This window comes from Mandrillus leucophaeus, unplaced genomic scaffold, assembly GCF_000951045.1.
Source record: "Mandrillus leucophaeus isolate KB7577 unplaced genomic scaffold, Mleu.le_1.0 Scaffold775, whole genome shotgun sequence".
Classification (NCBI taxonomy): Eukaryota; Metazoa; Chordata; class Mammalia; order Primates; family Cercopithecidae; genus Mandrillus; species Mandrillus leucophaeus.
Window position 1 is genome coordinate 887327 of NW_012108419.1, and position 14750 is coordinate 902076.

Below are 14750 nucleotides of genomic sequence, written 5' to 3' on the forward strand. Positions count from 1 at the left end.
AGTACCTACTGCATGCAAAGCATAGTGCTAAGCACTAGGAAGTCAATACTCCATAAAATAGACCCTGACCTGACCCTCATGTAGACATAGTCTAGTGGAAGCAAGCACATCATGATAATATAATGTGACAAGCTTTACATTGGAGTGTATACAGAGTGCAACAGAGCATAGAGAGGGGTGACTATTTATATTTGAAGTGATTGGTAAAAGAAGCCTACAACTTTGGTTCATAGCCCTACAAGTAGGAATGAGGAGTTCCTTGGAAGTCCATTTGCTGACTCATGGACAAATAAGAAAGGAAGTGCAAAGCCAGTAAATAAGGAAAGCAAGAGGCAATTAGAGGCAACAACATAGGGACTGGTTCCTGGGTGAATTGACTCACTCTTCCTGGGAATGATCCTTTAACCTGGTGTTGCTAAAAGCTGGACATCAGTTTGCTGACTTGTGATATCTTAAAGGTGTTGCCAAGGGTCTAATTGTCACAGATGAGAAATGACCTGGCCCTGGGGCAAGATCTCCAAAAAGATTGAGCAAGTCTATGTCTAGTGTCCCAAAGGCCTACAGGTCACTCTTTGGGGCTTGTACTGATGGATTCAACTTCATACAACAGAAATCACTCTAGCTAATTTAAGCAGAACAGGATTTATTAGCAAACATTAAGTGGCTACAAAATTATTTGGGGGGTTGGAAGAGCTGGCTCTAGGATGAGCATCCAGGAACTCCCAACCTTCAGAGATATACAGCCGCATCCATAATCAGAAAAGTTACATTTCTGCTGCAGGAGATCACTGAATTAGAAGGTGCTGACTGCAGAACATGCTGCTTCTGCCTCAGTTCATGCCAGATATGGGCTCTGTATTCCCTTTCTATTCATTCAGTTTTGAATTCAAATCTCCTTTGAGCATACTGGAGAGTCTTTCTGGAATCCTAGCTGCAAGGGAGTCTGGGAAACATAGTTTTGGGCTTCCTGGCCTCTTCAGCACAGGAAAACATGAGAATGAGGTTATAATAAATTTGAAGCAAGTCGATCATAGTATCTGCCACAGGACCATATCCTTTTAGATTCTAACCAGATTTGAAGCCCAAAAAACATACTTAACTGCCACTCTTTTAGTTAATATGATGAGAGGCTTGGGGATGGAATATTGGATACTGCTGGCCCCCTAAAGGTTGGTGACTTAGGGGAACTTGGTATTTATTCAAAGGTTGTGGGAGCTGGAGAAGGACAGCCATGGTGTGCATGAGGATGTGATGGGAAGGGTCAGGCAGAGAGTATGAGGAGTACAGTGGGAGATGTGAGAAGTGTAATGGGCATACAGAGTTCAGACAAGCAGCTGAGTTTCAGTGTCCAGAGAAAGTAATTGACCTTTCAAGAGCAGGAACTCAGGAATGGCCACCTGGTTGTTCCAATTAATTCTGCTAGAAGTCATGATGTTGGCCTGCTGCTGCATTAATCAGGAGGACACATGCACATCACCCACTGTCTTCCTGGCTTCCTGGTCACTTGTTGATTTTAACTGAGACACAGATCACTCCATTTGATTATCTCATTGAACAGCTTTCCTTCTGAGTAGGCCTGGCTTTTGTCTTCCCTGATAGGATTGGGTCATGAGGCCCACCTGCAGGCCCAGGTTGGACCTATATCCAGAGCCAATCATGGCAGAGGCCAAAAGTGAAAGAATTCCAGCCTCAACATTCAGGAGGATATAATATTAAAACTAGGTGCCCACAGACCTGATATGTGGACTACCAGAAATTCATTCCTTTATTCGTTCACTTAACCACATCTACTGAGCCCCTGTCATGCAGCAGGCACATGGGTGCTCTGTGTAGGCAAGGTCATGGTAAGCAGCCTGGAAGACAGGAAAGACTCCCGTAGGTGGAGAAGCGATGGCAGAGCTGGTCAGGCAGAGACAACAGGAAGCACACAAGCCCTGGGGCTGAAGTAGTAGTAACAAGGGGCAGAAGCCATGTGGCCGGAAACAAGGGGCAGAGGCCACGTGGCTGGAGGCTTGAGGCAGGGCCTGGACAGGAAAGGCCTTGTTGGCCCTGTTAAGGACTTTCGCTTTTCTCCTGAATGTAAAAGAAACCAATTGAAAAAGGTGTTAGGCAGGAGGATGGCCATAATGAGGGCTGTGTTTAAAAACTGCTCTGGTGATTTTTAAAACATCCTATGCTTGCTTGCTTTCTTGAAGTATTGATAGGATGGGGTGGCAGGTGTGGGGGGCAGTGGAGGTGGGTGAAAGTGGGTGGAGGCAGATCAGTTAGGAAGCCTTTGCAGTAGTAGTGAAGGTAAGAAATGATATTATATCAGACAGGGGTGATGGTGGTAAAGAGGCAGGACTGAGGTATAGAGAGGAGGAAGAAGACAATTGAAGGAGGAAGAGCAGTGTTGTTCTTTTCACTCTAGTCACTTCAAACTCTACTTTTGCTTTTAGACTTGGTTTTCTTTTTTCATATTTATCTTTTCAACTTATATCCCAGTATAAGAAAATCAAAAGGAATGAGATGTATTTAAGAAAATTCACATCACAATATGAATATGCTTACATACAACCCATGCCAAAGACTTGGAAGTGCTATAAAATCTGTATTTTATATAGTGCCATAGTTAAGAGCACTGATTTTGCAGAGAATCAGCTTTGTGACCTTGGACAAACTATTTCACCTTTCTATGCCACAGATTCACCATCTAGAAAATGGGGATGAAAATAGTAACTACCTTGGGTTTCACTAAGAATGAAGTGAGATAATACATATAAAACAGGCATAGAGCCTGGCACAATGAAAATGCTCAGTGAATGTTAATTAGTCTTGTTATTCATAGCTCGTAGCTGACCATCCTCTATACAGTTGATTGATGCTCCCGAAGGTCTTCAGAGCCACCAGTGAGCACCGTACAAGCAGTTACAGCATGACAGACTTGTGCACAGATTGCAAGGACCCTGAAAAGATGGTTCTGCATATTGAATTTAATTCTGCCTGTTTTCTCCCAAAGCCAGGTTCTGCCTCTGGGACTGTGCAGAACTTGTTGGAGAAGCATTGCATGGCGGGGGAAATTGGGAGGTGGGAAGAAGAGGGTTGAAGAGGGTGAAGATTGTGAAGTGGAACACAGGGTTCCCACTCCTGTTGGGTAATTTTGATAGCAGTTTTATTGTGACTCATTTTGTTCTAGGGCTCTGATTTATTTTCTTATTCCTCATTCATCTATGGAACATTTAAATGTGCCAAGCACTGTAATAGGTACTGAGAACTCAGCTATGAACAAAGTTCCAGCTTCCATGGAGTTTAAATTTTGGTGAGGTTATCTCTCTTGCCAGCAAAATTTATTCTCCCAGAGTTCTTAGCTGGCCAAAGTTTGTTCCTCCATAGTAGGAAAGACAGGAACCAGTTGGGCACATTGCCTGTTCTAGAGTCATATCGAAAAGAAAGCCCTACTGTAAATGGTTTGGAGCTTATTCCTTTTGGGGGAAATTTAGTTTGTATTCTATCAGGGAGGGGAATAATAGAGAAGTTATTAACCCCAATGAACTTTCCTATTAGTCCTCAAAATATCCATATGGGTAATGTATTGCTATCCCAGATGAAGAAGCTGAGGGTAAGAGGTTGGATGAATTTCCCAAATAGAGGTGAGATTCAGGATTTCGACTTTACCTCCCATGCTTTCTTTCTTTCTTTTGTAAATTGGAAGTTATTTGTTCAATTGCAAGCAAGTAAATGTAATGGCATTAGCTCATCTGGCCGTTGGCTTGATGGTGGTGGTTGGAATCTCTAGTTAATAGAGCCTATAGTGAGTATACGATCAGATAGACTGACCTTCATGGCATGTGACATAGCTCAGTGGTTCCCAAATGCCAGTTCCTGGACCAATGATAGTCTATGACAAAGTTGTCACCAATCTTAGCATTTGGAATAAAGTAAATTTAAATTAAAGGCTACTTCTCTTGTGTCTTCTCAACATTCCATTATGGCATGATGGTAAAAGTAGGAGGGTTTTTTTTTTTTTTTTTTTGCTTTTTTTCGCTTTTTTTTTTGGGTTATTGTTATTTTATGAAATAAAAAGTTGGCAAACCTCTCTGTCAATCCTTTCCTGTTAAAGTTTCGCATTTGGTTTAATTCAAAAGGCTAGGGAAACTTGATATAGCTAACTAAATGAAAAATAGAAGTTCTGTTTCTGGCAATATGAATACTAGATATTAAAAAAATCCTTCTGGTGCAAAGCACCTAAAAAAGAAAGTGAAGTTGGAAAAAATTATATATTTTAAAAAATGCATAGTTTTATTGGCAAGAAAGGAAAATTTTTAGAGGCCAAAAATGACAAGAAAGCACAAATACAGAGAAAGCCATATTGGGGACAGAGTAGACAAATCTCAGGTTCTAAGCAAAGTGGAAATAGGATTAAAGATTCGAAGAAAGCTGGCTCTCCTAAAAGGTGACATCTTCTGTGAAAAAAGGAAATAGAGACGAAAGTGCCCCTCAAGAGGAGTCCAGTAAATACAATTACCCTTGGGATGCTGGGAAGGATAAATTTCTCCTGAAAGATTCATAACAGTGAGTCACTCCCACTGGATTTAAGTCTAGAATTCCCATTGCTTATATGAGCTGAGAAATCCTAAGCTGATAATTCAAAATATTCTGGGTTACACTGTGTCTCCAGGTGCCCGGTAAGGGCAAACACAAACTCTTCTGAAGGCATGCACCTTGATTCCAAGTCTCAAAAAAATTCCTAAGATATAATTTCAGTTAACATTTGCTCAAAAATAAAAATCACAAAACAAAGGAGGAAACAAGATGTCATGGGGTGGGGGGATCAAAAGAAACATCAAGAATCAGGCCTGTAGAAACTTCAGGTATTAGTGATGTTTAGTATAAAATATAAAAGAGGTATTGAAAGTATAAGAAACTATCAAGCAGATTTTTTTAAAAGAACCAATTAGAACCTGTAGAAATAAAAAATACAACCACTGGCATTAAAAAATTTCAGTTACACAGGTGAAAAGAGAGCTAATGAACTAGAAGGTAGATATGAAGTAATTACTCTGAATGCATAGAGGAACAAAGAGATTGAAAACATGGAAGGTAAGAGAAAGGGAAGATAAAGTGAGAGGGTATAATACACATCTATAGAGAGTAATAACAGAGATAATGGGAGAGACTCATATTCAAAATTATCATGTATGAAAAGTTTTCAGAATTGGAGAAATAAAGAAATCTTGAGATTCAGAAATCCTTATGAACACCAAGCAGGATAAATTAGAAAATCACACTTAGACACATCATATTGAAATTATAGAATATGAAAGATAAATAGATTGTAAAAGAAGCTAGAGAAAAGAAAAATTACCTATAAAGAAATAACAATAAACTGATAGCTTACTTCTCAACATCATTAATGAAAATTAAAGGAGAGATATACATTCAAAATCCTTCACTGGAAAATATTTAGCAAGCCAAATGTCATAGCTAAAGAATTACATGCCCCAAATGCCTATGTTTTATTAGCTTTAGGAAAACACCTTTTCACCTGCAACTGGAATGAATTGCCCCACAAACTTGGAATTTAAAAATGGACATTTTCCCTATTTTTCCAGTTAACTACATAAGAGCTCTCCTAGGCCTCCTTATCCTGAAGCTCAGCATCTTCTTATGAGAGTTCCCATGCCCTTTAATTGAATTGTCCAAGAACACTGAACACTTGCTCCAAAGCAGGTTGGTCTCCTTCCAATGTGAGATGTAGAGGGAGATGAAATTTAGGCAGTTTATACCACGCAGTGCAGTTACTTTTTCACTGCCATGTGTATTGCAGTTGCATTCTGCCTTGAAAAATTCCATGGATATTTGTTTACTACGAGGGCACTCTAACAAATCCAGATCATTGCATAATCACAGTGAGATCCCACTGGGGGTCTCTTAATTCATAACTTTCTTGAGTGACAATTATAACCTCCTAGGAAGCAGTGGGTCACATCAACTACCTCCACTACCCTCAGATGCAGAAGTACTGTCCCAATGTCTTAGTAGAGGCAGGTTTTCTTTTTTTTTCTTTGATCCCCCCACCCCATGACATCTTGTTTCCTCCTTTGTTTTGTGATTTTTATTTTTGAGCAAATGTTAACTGAAAAATGTTAACTGAAAACTTTCTCAAGTTTCCAAGCAATAATTTAATCTTTCTTTTAAAATCTTTTTTTTTTTTCTAAAAAAAAGTACCAGGTAAAATATTTTCCTGTTTTTTTGAGTTTCAACAAATGCTTGTTCCCCTCAGGTCAGCCCCAGGAGTCAGGACTGAGGCTGGGTCAGAGTCTGGAGTGGGGAATGGGACAGTTGGAAACCACATGACTGAGTTTGAGAGTTGCCACTTACCCCAGATGAGGTAGGTGGGTCAGAGTCTGGCCAGGTGAGAGGAGGCACCCCAGTGCTTGGACTTGACTCTGCTCCCTGGACACCTTCCTCAGTCACACCCCAAAGCAAGGAGACACAGGTAGGAGGAAAGGGACAACTGGAGTCTGGAACCATAGGTGAGGGGTGGTTAACCTCTGTGTGTGTGCATACATGCACTCTCTCTCTCTCACACATACCACACAAAGACAAGCTTGTGCACACATGCATATGTATAATTTGACTTTCAGAGCTAGGTCAGAGTGTAGGGGAAGTGAAGGGACTAGGGGAAAGACAGGGCAAGCTGAGGCTTTGGCTACTGACTCAGTCCCTCTGGAATAAGCCCTCTTCCCTCAGTTGAGGGAGAGCAGTTCTCCTACTCCCTCCACATAAGCCTCTTTCACTCCTGAGGTTGGAGCAATATCTGAGAGTGGGAAAGGAGGGGGGTGATGCCAATGATCAGGTGTGGGAGGTACTAAGTCAATCCAATTTGAATAAATTATAAATTAAAAATAAATAAAATAATAAGTGGTCCTTTTTCAGGACAGGGAGGCAACACTGGCATGACTTGCCTGGGACCTTGGGATAACCTCAGGGTGGCTCCGGTTCCTCCCTACTACCTAACCTGGCCTGGGAGACCCAAGGGAGGGGACAGGCACATGGAGGACCTGAGGTAGGGCAGGGTGTAGTAAGGATCAGAAGCTTCAAACACCCAAATAATCAATCTGGACATGAGCATGGTGAGGGCTTTAACTCGAGCCTGAAGGGTCTCTTGCCATCTCTCCATCTATGGGATGGGCAAGATGGGCAGAGTTGAACTCACATTGGTTCAGAGTGCTGGCAATCAGGGTAAAGGTGAATAACGTGAGTTAAGAGGGGCCTCAGTCACAGCCTGAAGTTCGTAGGGGAGCCCTGCGTCCAGCTCCAGGCGCCCGCAGGAAAAAAGCAGGCAGAGATCTCCATTCTGGCTTAAGAGGCCTGAGCGGGAGCTACAGAACCGAAGGTGCAGCAAGTAGCAGAGGAGGCAGTAGGTGGGGTTAGCATTTTTCTGCTCATCCACAGGCACCAAAAAGAGGCAATGGCACAGGAAGGGCATGTGGCAGCAGCCATGTCCAAGAAGTCCAAGGTCACCGAACATCTTCACCATAGTCTGGTTGGGGTTAAATGTTACTTGCATAGTGCCCACTTTGGGCACGCTGTAACTCTTCCTCCCTGGGGAGTTCAGATCCATGAAGCCCAGGAAGGGGGTGGGGACATTTTGCTCAGAAACCTCAAAGAAGGTGACAGTGACAGGCAGTGTGACATGGTGGTGGCAGTAGGACCCACTAGCTCTAGTCTCTGCTTTGAAGCCCTCAATGCGGCCAGATGGTGCAAAGCGTCCTTGCAGCAATGATTCCTCAAAGTTGACCAGCAGGGTACAGCTGACAACAGGGGTGGGAACAGGGGAGGCACTAGGGGGGCTCAGCAGGCCTGGCCCCTTCCAGCGGCTTCAAAGTGGGCTCAGCTTCGGGTGATGGGCACCTCTCAGCCTCCGCTCCATGGGACTGCAGTCTGTTGGGTCCAAAACAGGCTCGTTGGGCCCAGGCAGCAGGTGGCTCCAGAAGGGTGTGGTTTGAGCATCAGAACTGTTGGCAGCAGTGGGGTGGCCCAGGGTTCCCTGGGACCTCCAAAGGGCTGGCCCCTCTTCCTTGAAACTGACATTTGGGGCTTCTCCAGCAGGAAGCAGCCTTTGCTTGGTGGGGCAGGGGCCTTGAGGTCCAGGACTGGGGGTGTGTGTTTGGGACTGTGCCCACTGTCAATGCCAGGGACTCCCTAGGCCAGAGGCTCCCCCCATTGCCCACCCCAGCCACTGGGCTCTTACCCCTTATTTGTGCAAGACTGCAAATCAGTGTCGAGCGTGTGCAGCTGGCCCAGAGGGCTGGCCCTGGGGACTCCCCCGGGGATCCCTGTCCCCCTGGATCTGGGGAAGCTGTCTCTGGTGTGCAAAGCATTTCAGGAAGCATATGATTGGGGCCAGGGGGGACTCCAGTCCCCTGAAGTCCAATAACAGGTAGCACTACTTCCCTGTTCCACAACACAGAGGTCACAGTGGGAGAAATGGTGGCTGGCCACACCTGCTCCCAGCCCCAGTGCCCCTGGGCCCAAGAGCCCCACAGGAGATGGTTCTTCAAGGGGTAATCCCTCTCTGGCCCCCAGCCCAGGGCCTCTCTCCAGTACCTGGGGACCCTCAGTGGGAGAGGCTGGTCGCTTCTGGGCCCTATGAGGCTCAGAGGCACCAGCTGGAGGGATACCTGGTAGACCCTGGGGGATGTTGCTGCTCCCCGCCCTCCACTTACTGGGCTGTAGCCCATGAACAGGCCACCCCGGAGGGCTCCCTGCCTGACTGGAGGCTGTGAAGGGCCAGCCTCTGGCTGTGAGGATGGAGACAGCTCTGCCTACATGTAGCACATGAAGCCCCCCTTGGGTCAGGGGGGTCACCCCCACATGGCCTTTATGCTTGGCCTGTGCTGGGGGGTCTGGGGACATCCGGATGAAGAGGGCTCAAGTCTAGCCATGCATCCCCTCTTCCCAACTGATGCCTTGTTCCTCCCCCTAGCTTGTAGTCTGATACATGCCCACTGCACTGGCAAGGTGACTGCCACCATTCCATGCAGCTCCTGGGCTCAGCAGGACCCTGTAGTTCTGTGGGTCCCATTGCACTTGAGGAGGTGGTAGTAGAGGCAGAGTTTTCAAACCACAGCAAACAACAAAGGTCTTGCATTCACCTCTCCCAGGGCAGTGAAGCCTGCTCAGTCTAGACTCACACTAGAGACTACTCAATGACTCTCACAGAAAAGAGATCTTCCCAAGGAGACATTTTCTCCTCCTGAGCCAATAAGGTCATCTCACTCACAGTCCACTTCCAGGAACTGACCCCAGATGGACAGAATCTACTTATATCATGACACAGCTGCCAACTTCTCTTGCTAAAGAAGAGAATAACGCTCACAAAATTGCCCCAGATGGTGGTGCAACTGTTTTGGGCCAAGTGCTACAACTGAAAAGCATGAACAGGGTTTTACCAGTGGGTTACAGGTTAGTTCATATGAAAATTGCACTCCCTGTTTATTCCTAATAGGGAAAATATTTCTGATGGTATATGATTCCTAAATGAAATGATGCTAACAAATGTTCACAAATTTTGTGAGGGAGAACACAGCAAATTGTAAGATATGATCTGCAGATATCAAACTCATTTTCTTTACTGGAAAACAGGTCTGACTGCCTGGCACGATTATGTTGGGAAAAAATGCAGCTATAGTTCTCTTCATTTGGAATACGAACGTATATCACAAAGCTAACCAGATCACATTCATTCAGTAGCAAACACAAATCAGCTGTGGCTAGCCAATGTGTGTGCAAAATACATTGACATCAACATCAGTCTGGTGCTTTCTTGTGATCAAATCCAGGGAAATAGAAACTGGCCATCTAAAACCTAACCACATGCAAAAGAGCATTTATGTTACCAGCAATTTAAAGGAAATGAATGTTCACTGAGGAGTAGCCTATGCTGAACTCTCATTTTCACATGTATTCAACTACATATATGCTGGCTCATCATTTTAAAACTATTAACGGCTGGGTGCAGTGACTCACGCCTGTAATCCCAGCACTTTGGGAGGCCAAGGCACGCGGATCACGAGGTCAGGAGATTGAGACCATCTGGCTAACATGGTGAAACCCCGTCTCTACTAAAACTACAAAAAATTTAGCTGGGCATGGTGGCACCTGCCTGTAGTCCCAGCCACTTGCGAGGCAGAGGTAAGAGAATCACTTGAACTCAGAGGCAGAGGTTGCAGTGAGCCAAGATGCGCTACTGCACTCCAGCCTGGGTGACAGAGTGAGACTCCATCTCAAAAAAAAAAAAAAAACCCCCCCAAAAAAACTATATTATGATTTATTAAATGTGATTAAGTATCTATGGATCCTTGGTCTGTTATTTTTTAAACGCATAATAAGACCAGGACTTAAAAAAAAAAAAAAAACACCCTGTAAAATGTACGTTTTTTAAGAAATAATAGAAGTCACTTTCATTCCAAAAAAATGCTATCTTTATAGAAATACTGTAAACATTTGTTGCAAAAACAATAAATGTTTTTTATTTTTCAAATGTAAACAATACTTAAGTATAAAAGTAAAAACTGAACATTGCATATAACCCCGGTCCATCCCATTTCCTGCAGAAAACCACTATTAACAGTTTTAGGCTTATACTTCTAGATGTAGTTTTATTTCCTGAAAGTTTCTCTTTTACTAAATACTGTATCTTAGAGATGTTTTGATATCAGTACAGACAGAGATACCTTATTGCTTCATAGTATTTCATAGAACAGATGTACCATAACTTACTTCCTACTGATAAACATTTAGATTGTTCTCAACGTTTCACACATAAAAACAAAACTGCAGCGATTAGTCTTCGCACGCACATCTCTGCATAATATAAGAATATTTCTGAAGATTTCTAGAATTGAATTAACATGTCGAAGGAGCTACATATTTTATATTTTAATACATTGCATTCATCAAAACATTTTTTTCTGGGTTTCTCATTAGATTAGATAAGCTATGTTTTGTTTTGTTTGTCTTAGCTCTTGTTTAACCCCTAGAAAACTAGTGACATGCTCTTGGAGAAGCCCTTCTTACAGAAGGCCAAAGAAGCTGAGAAAGCACAGAGGAAATAATCAAGGCTCACCTGGGAAAGCAACACAGCTTCACCATCATTCTCTTGTCCCTGAGAAAATAAATCAAAACAAACAAGTATATCGAGTGCTGGGTGTTCAAAACCACATGAAGAATTTTTTTTTAACTTAAAATCTTAAATAGTCTTAAATGATGCAGCAAAATATGCCAATTCAATGTGGATACTTATCTCCTTAGATATGAAATGATTTTGTATGGCAGTATTTTTATATTCTACGTTCTTACAAGTTTCACATATTCCATTACTTAAGCATTCATATTTCTCACAAAGACTTACGTTCCTCAGGAGTACAGTGTTTTAGAACAAAGAATGCATTCAATAAATCTTTACAGAGTCAGTCTTTACAGAGGACAATTCTCCTGTAGACAGGAGTGAATACATATAAAGGACAAATAATGAGGCAAGGCCCTTGTACCTTTCAGGTATCTGCAAAATGAAGAACTGAATTCAAATTTTGATAGGCATGGCTTTCAGACAAGTCTGACAGAAGCTGTGCATGAATTTCTTTTTTTCTCTTTTACAGTTCCCTTCTTACTTAAAAGAAAGAAAATTCCTGAGGTGGCTTAGGGATACAAACTATGGAGAGAGATGTGGGTGGTTCTTTCAAGTGCACAAAAACCAATAGTCTCCCTCCTGGAAAAATTCTCTGATGCTGAGGAAGATATTTCCTGTGGCCAAAAGATTTTCTTCACTAGTTTTTGTCACAATGTCTTTTCCCTGTTTAAGTTCTCTGACGTTGACTGATGTGGGCCCACTTGCAAAAGTCCTTCCCACATATCTTATAGAGTTTATCTCTGGAATGAATTCTTCAATGCCAAGTGAAGAAGAGCTGCAGGTCACCGCTTTCCTACTGTCACTGAATTCAGAGTGCTTCTCTTCAGTGTGGCTCCTTATGTATCAAAGAAAAAAAGAAAGAAAGAAAGAAAGAAAACCCACAAATTCCCACATCATTTGCACTCAAAGGCTTTTTTCTCCCAAGTGGATCTTACTAAGTCGGGCAAAAGCAGAGTGGTAGCCAAAGGCCTTTGTACGTTCAAGGCACTCGTAAGGTTTCTCTCCATTGTGGCTCCTTGTGTGTAGAGTGAGGGAATAGCCATAGTAAAAACCTTTCCCATATTCTTTACACTCATAGGGCTTTCCTGCAGGGCGGGCCATACTATGTCGGAAGAAAACAGAGTGGTAGGCGAAAGTCTTCCCGCACTCACTGCACTTTGCAGGGCTTCTCTCCGGCGTGAATCTTCATGTGCCGGGTTAAGGAAGAGTTGCAGTAAAAGGTTTCCCCACATTCTTTGCACCGAAGAGTTTTTCTCCAGTGTGGGTCATACGATGCTGGATGAAGACAGAGTGATAGCTGAAGGTCTTTCCACACTGGCTGCACTCATAGGGCTTCTCTCCAGTGTGAATCCGGTGGTGGCACAGGAGGTGCGACCTGCGGTTGAAGACCTTCCCGCACTCCACGCACTTACAGGGCTTCTCCCCTGTGTGAATCCTCATGTGTCGAAAGAAGTCGATCTTTTCACGAAAGGCTTTTCCACACTCCTGGCATTCATAAGGCTTCACCCCAGCATGAATCTGATGATGTCGAACAAGGAGGCTGTTCTTGTTAAACACTTTCCCACATTCCTTGCATTTGTAGGTCTTCCCCTCACGAACCAAAGTGTCTTTACTTGTTCCCTGGGAGTCACATTCACGGGGATTGTCTCCTGCGGAGACCGGCTCCTGTAAAACCCATGAGTGCAGACCATCACCTGTCCCCAGACCATCGCGTTTAGGACTCACCTTCCTCCAGAAAGTCTCCGTGTGGGAGACGGTAGCCAGACTCAAGCGCCCCTTCTGCATTTCCAACCACTCTTTCCCACACTCACCTCAACCTGGAGGAACTTCTGGCTCCCTGAGTTAGTCTTTCCAGGGACAAGGCTGGCTGGCCTTGGTTTTTACTTTGTCACCTGGACAGCAGTTTTGGCAAAGGTGTCTTCTGCTCTTTTATCGCAGCTTCAGCTGGTAGGTCAACTCCGGTTTGCACGCCCCAGTGACGAGGGCTCTGCAGGTCTCTGGTGTCACCTCCTACTACAGGGTCCTCTGGGGTGGGTCCAGCTGCTCCCACTTCTTACAGGTTAAGATCATGGACATGTCCTGCATCACTGCCTCAGATGTTGCTGCAAGGTAGCAAGACAAAAGGTCCACGTGACAACCGTATCCGCATGCGCAGAGAGTACTTCCGACTACAGATACCAGAGAGCTGCATGCGGCCTCCGCCAGCCGAACTGCAAGTCTCAGCGGCTTCAGTTTCATTTTTTAATTCCTGGGAATTTAACCCTCAATTCTTCTAAATTGAAGTTGATGCCGGTTGTGTCAGGGAGGACCTGCGACCTTGCCCACAAACATGCACATGAGAACATGCATGTAAGGAACTTGTTCATGCAGGGTGTGGAGAGAGCGTGTCCTACTTATCACTTAGTTTTACCCGCTGACCCCATGATAAACTGTACCGAGGGGCTGGGCATTAAAGTCAATCCAGTCGAAACAGTGTGGAGAAGACATGGAAATTCAGGGTCTCTTTTATGTTGTGGAGGGTTCTGTAATTAGTAAAATCACTTTGGAAAAGTTTGGTCCTATCTCCTAAAGGTCTTTCCAAAACAAAGCTTTCCAAGATGTACCAGGAAATGTGTTCCAGAATGCTCACATTAGCGAACACCTGGAGAGAGTTCAGGAAAGAGGATGGCCACTACACAGAATACAACACTGTTCAGCCGCCTGGGACTGCTGCCGTCCAGTACTGCTCCCCGGGGAGCCAGGGAAGCATCACAGTTTATGTTGCAGAATCCTCAGAAATGAAGGGCACAGCAGTACTAAATCGCTCTGGAGCTGGTAAGGAGTGGAAGCCATCATATGGAGATTGGTGGCAGTGACTTGAGCTTTGAGCAAGACCCTGATCCACGCCCTCCCCTTCCCAAAATGCAGCTGGTTTTTAAAGTGAAGAGAGGATCGTGGAACCAGGGAATGAGAGGCAAATTGGAAGGTTCTGGCCAGTACTGAAGAAGAGAACTGATGGTCACTGACATCTGGACCCCTCACTCCACCACTCTTTGCTCTTCCTAGCAGCTGTTTGGAATGTTCCTCTCTCAGAATCTAATCAGCTCAAGAGGAGAGACCCAAAGACACTGATATTGCAGTTCTCCCAGTGAGGTGGCTTGACAGATTGACTTTTAGCGAATACTTATACTTTGTTTTATTTTTCTTTCTTCTGTGCTGGCCAGAAACTCTATGTACTATATTGAAAAGAAGAGGTGCTATCAAATGCCATTTTCATTTTGCTGATTAAAAAAAATTCTAATGTTTCATAACTAGGAATGTGTGTAGTGTGAAATTTTGCTGGTATCACCAACTTGATTACTTTTATAAGATGTAAATATTGGGGCCAGAGAAATAAAAGAGCAGGCAAATATGCTAACTGGAAAATCCAACAGAGTTTTCTCACCCAAAGTGTTTGGAACAAGTCGGTACAGTCACAATACTAGGCAGAAGGCTCAGCTGTGTTGTCCAGACAGCAAGACTCTCCCCAAGATGGGAGGCAATAGTGGATGGCAATAACTTAGGCAGCTATGCATGAGCTCTTCTGAATAGGTTC

The 14750-nt window shown here is 43.9% G+C and overlaps 1 protein-coding gene and 1 pseudogene across 2 annotated transcripts; both read right to left on the bottom strand.

The window, feature by feature from the left end:
* Positions 1-7185: 7185 nt before the first annotated feature.
* Positions 7186-8825, bottom strand: LOC105529634 (annotated as a pseudogene). The gene has a single exon (XR_001004543.1). The product of XR_001004543.1 is annotated as a protein FAM214B-like (transcript).
* A 1633-nt stretch (positions 8826-10458) lies between these two features.
* ZNF80 (zinc finger protein 80) lies at positions 10459-12962 on the bottom strand. The gene is given in 3 exon segments (XM_011966821.1): positions 10459-12340; positions 12342-12418; positions 12421-12962. Coding segments are annotated over 3 exon segments (879 nt in total). The 5' UTR covers position 12962; the 3' UTR covers positions 10459-12079.
* Positions 12963-14750: the final 1788 nt, after the last annotated feature.